The sequence below is a fragment of the Gracilinanus agilis genome, chromosome 3, assembly GCF_016433145.1.
Source record: "Gracilinanus agilis isolate LMUSP501 chromosome 3, AgileGrace, whole genome shotgun sequence".
NCBI lineage: Eukaryota > Metazoa > Chordata > Mammalia > Didelphimorphia > Didelphidae > Gracilinanus > Gracilinanus agilis.
The window spans coordinates 672,700,097-672,707,500 of NC_058132.1; the positions used below are offsets into that span (position 1 = coordinate 672,700,097).

At 42.7% G+C, this 7,404-nt stretch overlaps 1 protein-coding gene across 1 annotated transcript in view; it reads right to left on the reverse strand.

Annotated features, from left to right (window-relative positions):
* SPATA16 (spermatogenesis associated 16) overlaps positions 1-7,404 on the reverse strand; it is a 285,343-nt gene that overhangs the window by 22,678 nt on the left and 255,261 nt on the right. Inside the window, exon 9 of the mRNA XM_044667756.1 lies at positions 6,706-6,789. Coding sequence (XP_044523691.1) covers positions 6,706-6,789 — 84 coding nt within the window. The remainder of the gene's footprint in view (positions 1-6,705; positions 6,790-7,404) is intronic.

Below are 7,404 nucleotides of genomic sequence, written 5' to 3' on the forward strand. Positions count from 1 at the left end.
ACATGCCAAGCTCTATCTATGATAAGCATAGTGGATGCAAAGAAAGGGAAAAGACAGTCCTTTTCCTTGTAAAGTTCATAATTTAATGGGAGAGATAACATGCAAACAAATCTATACAAATGAACTACTGACAGGATAAAAAGGAAATCATTGAGAAGGAAGGCACTATAATTAATAGGGATAGGAAAAGACTTCTTGTAGAAGGTGAAGCTTGAAAGAAGTCACTGGGGCAGCTAGTGGCTCAGTGGATAAAAAGCCAGGCCTAGAGATGAAAAGACTTGAGTTTAAATCTAGTCTCAGATACTTCCTAGCTGTGTGACCATGGGAAAGTCACTTAAGCCCAATTGCTTAGCCCTTCTTGCTCTCCTGTCTTGGAATGGATGCTTAGTATTGATTCTAAGACAGTAAGTAAGGATTATTTAAAAAAAGTCATCAAGAGGGGGAAGTGAGGAGTGAGAGCAGTTCAGATACGGAGAACAGCCAGAAAAAATTCCTGGGGCTGAGAGATAGAAGTATCTTGTTTCTAGAACAATATGGAGGTCAGCATCACTGACCAAAGATTGCATTGTATGTGTGTGTGTGTGTGTGTATGTGTGTGTGGCAGACTGTACAGTGTAGGAAGACTGGAAAAATGGGGGGTGGTTATGAAGAGCTTGGAACTCCAAACAGAGGATTTTAATTTTGATTCTGGAAGTGATAAGGGACTACTGGATGAGAGAGAGAGAGAGAGAGAGAGAGAGAGAGAGAGAGAGAGAGTGGGGGGGGGTGACATGATTGGACCTGTGTTTTAGGAAAATCACTTTGGTGGCTGAATGGAGGATGGATTAGACTAGAGAGAGACTGGAGGCAGACAGACCCACCAGCAACTATTGCAGTAGTTCAGGCTATGAGGTGATGAGGACCTGGACCAGAGTTGGGACAGTATCAGAAGAGAGAAGGAGAGATGTTACAGAGGTAAAACTAATTCGTCTTGGCAACAGATTTGATATGAGAGATTGGGATGGAGGATGGCACGTAGGTTACCCAGTAATAGAGAATAGGGCACCATTAACAAAAATAGGAATATTTGGAAGTGGGGAGGGCTTAGAAGGGAAAAGATAACGAGATCAATTTTGAACATATTGAGTTTAAGATGTCTTTTGGACATCTAGTTTGAGATATCTGAAAGGCAGATGGAGATGTGAGTTCTGGGGCTCACAAAGAGGTTAGGATAAGTTGGGTAAGTTGATTTGAGAATCATCAGCATAGAAGATAAAATAGGGAAAATGTTTTGCAAACCTTAAAGTGCTTTCCTAAGTGCTAGCTATAATGATCACTATTACTAACATTTCCATAGTACATGCCAACAATATAGAAAGTTATACAAAGAAATTTCAAGAGAGAGAAATCACAAATGATCAGGGAGGTGAGGACCACAGGACCATAGGATGGATTACTGAACTCAAGAGTTGGAAAGGGAATCTCATCCAAATCTCTCATTTAACAGATATGGAAACTGAAGCCTGGATAATTCACACAGCTAATATCTGATCAGGAAACGTGTCATCTAAGAAGCAGTCCATGAGCTGTGCTCTGAAGGAGGCCAGGGTTGCTAAGAGGTAGAGATGAGAAGGTGTATTCTAAATATTCTGATTAAAAGTTCATTTCATTTTAAATGAAATCATGGATAACCAATATTTTTTTTTCCTTATAGATAATTGGCAGGAAATGAAAATCCTGAGAAGTCAAGGAATGCCCAGAGTTTGGATAAATCAGGTAAAAAAAAAAGATCTGAATTCCAAGCACCCTCCCTTGCTTTCTTGTCAAACATCAAAGGAACGGAGATGAATGTAGGAGGTCAGCATTCATGAATCAAGTTTCCTCCTGATAGGTTTTTTTATAGGCCCATAACAAAGCAGAGTCCTGAAAATTGTGGTAGGTAATGAGAATTTTGACAGACCCTTTAACTACGCACAACTTGGAGGTGCTGCTATAATTCTGCTGCTTCAAATGAAAATTTCAAGTGTTTTCATTAGGTACAACAGCTGTTTCTATTACAAATAACAGATCTCAGAGGTAGTGATGCTGATACCAGCTTCAAGAGGGTTTAAAATGAGCACATAGTATAGCTCGTACAATTACGGTTTAAAATTTTTTTCCCCCTTTTTGCACATGCAAATGAACTCTATTGCACTAAGAGGAAATTACTTACTTGCTCCTGGAATTGTCTGAAAGTGATACGAGAATCCTTGGTAGATTCGCATTAAGCAAATTAAAAGCCCTTGGGAAAAATTGGACTCCCTGTTCCTTCTAAACTGTAGCATCTTCGTACAGACGTGAAAAGGAATCTCTGGAAACCTACACTCTTTACCAGGGCTCTTAGAAGGGTGGGCTGCTTACCAGTTGAGTTAACGAGTCACCTACTTGTGGGATGTGGGGTGGGGTGGCCCCATCAGCTCACATGAACCTCTGATTTCTCCACCTGTTTTGCTTTGGCCCTTCCCCTGATTTTCCGTGGCGTAGTCTAGTTTGGCAAAGGCAAGATGGGAAGAGTGAATGGGAACGGACCATCTATTCCAGTTTCCCCCCAATTGTGACACAAAGTAGGAGCTCAGAATTCTGCTCTTCCCCCTGTGGGAAGAAGGAGAACCTAGCCTTGGAGGACTTAACAGAGGACCTTGTCTAGGAAGGGTCTGTCTCACAGGTTAACATGTCAGACAGATGGTATGATTTGAGACTTGCTCTGAAAGTCCTATTTCATTTTCAAATCCTTCCCCCAAGACTGATGGCTTAAATCCAGCCACTGGAATTTAACCTAACTCATTTAGGTTAAACTTTTAAATTGCTGGCAAAACCCACATCTAATCTAGGGAAGAGTAATGTTGGAAAGACTGGAAAGAATGCTAGATTTGGATAGATGACTTGCCCAAAGTTACCTGAGCCAGTAAACAACAGAGCAGGAATTAAAAACCTGGTCCTGTAACTACAAATTCAGTGTTAATCTCACCATACCATGATAGTTCATCTTTTGTTGAGTGATAAAAGGGAGGAAGAAGTTGAGGTCACTGGGCATTGGGAGTGGATAGGACAGGGGTCACATAGTTAATACGTGTCTGTTCTGTGGGATCTGAACTCAAGACCTCCTGATTCCAAGCCTGGCACTCTGCCCACTGTACTTCATAGGTGCCAAATTAATATTCCTAAAACACAGGACTGATCATGTTCCTTTCTTGCTCAAGAAAGATAAAACACAGTAATTAGGTAATTAAGTCCTTTTACCTCTGACTTCAGCCCAGCTTTCCAGACTGATTCTACATTATTCCCTTTTATGTACTCTAGGATTCAGCCCAGTGGGCTCTGTACAGGATGTTCCAAGTCCGATGCATGCATACAGAGCTCCTCCTCTTGGAATCCAAAGCTCTCATCAAGACTCAGATCTAGTGATACCTGTCCATGCTCTATCACTGAAATTTTGTGTATCTTTGTATTTCCTTGCTTTCATACATAGAATGTCCTCCCAGTTCTGGAGGGCAGGGACAGCTTATATCTTATCTTGCTAGATTCTGTAATTGTTAAGTCTCTTATACATAGTCGGCTTTCCCTAAAGGTACACTGAATTTAAGGACTGTTTGAAGAATTTTTTTTCTTTTTCTTTTTTTTTTAAATCCTTAACTTCTGTGTATTGACTTATAGGTGGAAGAGTGGTAAGGGTAGGCAATGGGGGTCAAGTGACTTGCCCAGGGTCACACAGCTGGGAAGTGTCTGAGGCCAGATTTGAACCTAGGACCTCCCGTCTCTAGGCCTGGCTCTCAATCCATTGAGCTACCCAGCTGCCCCTGTTTGAAGAATTTTTCAAAGGTCTAGCAGTGATTCCCAAAGTGGGCACCACCGCCCCCCTGGTGGGTGCTGCAGCGATCCAGGGAGGTGGTGATGGCCACACTTTTTTTTTTGTATTATATTCTATTCTGAGTTCAATAAATAGTTTCATAATTTCCAGGGGGCTCTAAGTAATATTTTTTCTGGAAAGGGGATGGAAGGCCAAAAAAGTTTGGGAACCACTGGGCTAGCAAATTAAGTAATTTGCCTTGTCAATCAACCAAGGTGCTGCGGGGGTGTTGCAGAGAGAATGGTGTCTTAAAGTCTCACAAGGCTTTGTTGGATAGAATAGTGATATAGTGTAGATAGAATTGTGAAGCACCCAAACTATGACCAGGCAAGAGAAAGAAAATGACCTTGTCCTCTTGGCTTCACATTTGAAGTCAACGGCATGGTATCGTAGGTTGGCTATGCCGTCTCCCCAACCATCTTGCCAGGAATTAGATCCTTGCATAGCTTTGAGGAGTTGTTGGGCCAGATTTCTCCTGAAATGAGTCTGAGGAATCTTCATTTGGGACAAGGCAAGGATACAGAAGGATTTTATGGCCCCAGGATAGATAAAGAGTCTGGGATAGAGACACTGGAAATAAAAGGAAATGCAGAACTGAGCTGGATGGCCCTGGTTAGGAGGGTGGCTTTGTTCTGTGTTCTAAAGAGCATGGCATCTGGGGCAAGGACTCTCCTGGAGACGGAAGCTCTTTCTAGCCGAGGATCTGAGAAACAGAGAGATCACTACCTACAGAAAAAATCTGGGAAGGGTTGTTTTCCTTGAAAGGTTTGTCTCTCTCCTCTGATTCTTAGCTTGGTTGGAGCATTGGATTTTCTAAAGAGTTGTATGAAGAAAAGCCTTCATGGTTTTGATCTGAAAGGGCTTTGGTACAGTCCCCTCTGTCTTCCAGGGGGAAGAGACCCCTCAAGACTTGGGTTGAGGTCAGAAGCTAGGCTCAGAGCAGAGAGGATCTCTGGTGCTCGGATCCGGGTGAGCTGGGACTAGAACAACAGGGTTAATGGAGTGTGAGGGACACTCGAGCCCCTGGGAGCAGGCAGAATAGAACCTAATTTTAGAAGTCGTGTGTCGGAGTGGATGTAGACCTGAACCTGGAGTCAAGAAGGGCTGGGATCAAGTCCTACCTCTGACCCATATTGGCTGGGCAATTGGCTGAGACCCTGGACAAGCCTCACAGCCACTCTGGAGGCAATTACAAAGCAGGGGCTCATCAGCAAGCACGAAAGGAGCTCCTTCTCTTACCACAAATCTCCTACCACAGAAAACTCACAGGTTATCTTTTAAAAACATACACACACACGTATCACATACATACTTAAATGAACTGTTAGTCAATCAGTCAGTCAGTCAGTCAGCATTTACATATCCACCATTTACTATGTGGCAGACACTGTGGCAAGAGTTAGAGATACAAGGAAGGGCAGAAACAGTCCTTGCCTCTAGGAGCTCCCATTCTAATGGGGGAGACAACATTCAAAGAATGAGGCACACCACATGTATATGTATTATATGTAATATTAGTTTATCATCCTACACAAATAAATAGAATTAGAGATGATACAGTATAATATAGTTTAACACAATCTACCCATAATATAGTATATTCTACTAGAAAATATTTAGAATATACATTTTTGTGTACATGTTGATACCATATTGCACCATGCTATGTTATAGCATAAGCTTTTTTTTTTTTTTAATCCCCTCAACTTCTGTCTTAGAATCAACACTGTGTATTGGTTCTAAGGCAGAAGAGCGGTAAGGGCTAGGCAATGGGGGTTAAGTGACTTGCCCAGGGTCACTCCGCTAGGAAGCATTTTGAGGCCACTTAGTCCATCCAATGAACCCGCCATAGTCTTATAGTCTTGGATCAAGTCCCACCTCTAACCCATATTGGCTGCGTGACCCTGGGCAAGTCTCTCAGCCACTCAGGAGACTCTAAGACAACCACAAAGCATGGACAAAAGGAGCTCCATGAAAGGAGGAAGCATGGAGTAGAGGGTTGAGAGCTGGCATCCATCAAGAAGACCTCCATCACCCAAGGTGGTTACTCCCCATATCTCCAAGTGACAAAGCAGGTGCTGATCTTCCCTGGTCCTCTGAGGGGAGGTTTCTCACCTGGAGTTTCCTAAACTCACAAATTTGGTCCTAAAAACCCCAGTGACTTCTTAGTAGCCCCTTTCATTGGCTGCATCTTCTGGGTGATGGGAAAAGCTAAACCTAAGCGGCAGAAGGTGGTTACAAGCTGTGGTCTCATCTGAGTAGTATGGACCTAGGATAGCCTCGTCTGGAGGGACCTCCTCTATAGTGATGGGGTGTGTGTGTGTGTGTGTGTGTGTGTGTGTGTGTGAGATGTTGGGCACAGGCACCACACTACATTGTTGGGGTCTGGAGGCAATTATGAAATAGCATGTCAATGTGTGTATGAATAGATTAAAGTCCTGCCATAAAAAACTCACCGTACCTTTTTTTTTTTTGTTCCCTGCCACTTGGCCATTATCTTCATTTAACAAAGAAAAGAATTAAACCATTATTAAAAGAAAACCTTTGAAGGAAAAAAATGCATAATGACCAGGATGGAAAAAGGAGATAGTGAAAACAGACTATGCAAGAGTGCACGATAATGAAGAAGCAGCAGAAAGCCACAGTCTGCCGGAAAAAGGGACTTGGGGAGCACATCAAATAAATACACCGCTGCATCATGCTGGGATGGGCAAAGAGCAGGACAGAGCAGCCAGAGATCTTTCTTTCCACCTTCTCACCAGATGTGACTGACCCCAAATGGCCACTGACTCAGAGAAAGCCATGCTTTCTGCTGCCCACGGCTGCAAAGCTGTATTTACCTTCTGTATTTTATTCCACACCCGTTCTTTATCGTTCCTTCTTCCTTCAAGGGTGTCCATAGCATCTGACATTAGCGACTGCAGCTGTGGAGGGAAGATAAAGATGATCAGGGTGGGATTCACACAGAAATAACTTCTCTAAATGCACAGATTAAAACCTAATTAAAAAATCATTTGTACGCTGATGATTTTATTACTCAGCCGTCAGACGGGCAAGCGTAGCCACCTTATATCTCCGCCTCAGCCGCTGCCGAGCACTATTATTATGGATATAAAATATTGAACGCTGAGAAAATTTCCCCAGAATATCTGTCCTCAACATATAGGCTTTAATGCAGGAAGTGTGGATGTTTTGTAAAAACAGATTTGGACTGTAAAGAACGACAGGCTGTACCAAATTCTCTCGGGGAATGCTATGCAGTACATGGATGATTTTTAGTATTTTCTCCCGAGGCTAATGTATCATAATTCTCGGCATCATGTAAAAGCTCACCAGAGGAAAACAGTAAAATTGAGATGTTTTTATTGCCTCTCAAAGGATGGAGCTCATTTAAGTTCTTTCCTTGGCTTTTTGTTTCAAAAGAACAAGATTCTCTCTCCCTCTCTCTGTCTCTCTCTCTGTCTCTCTCTGTCTCTGTCTCTGTCTCTGTCTCTGTCTCTGTCTCTGTCTCTCTCTCTCTCTCTCTCTCTCTCCCCCTC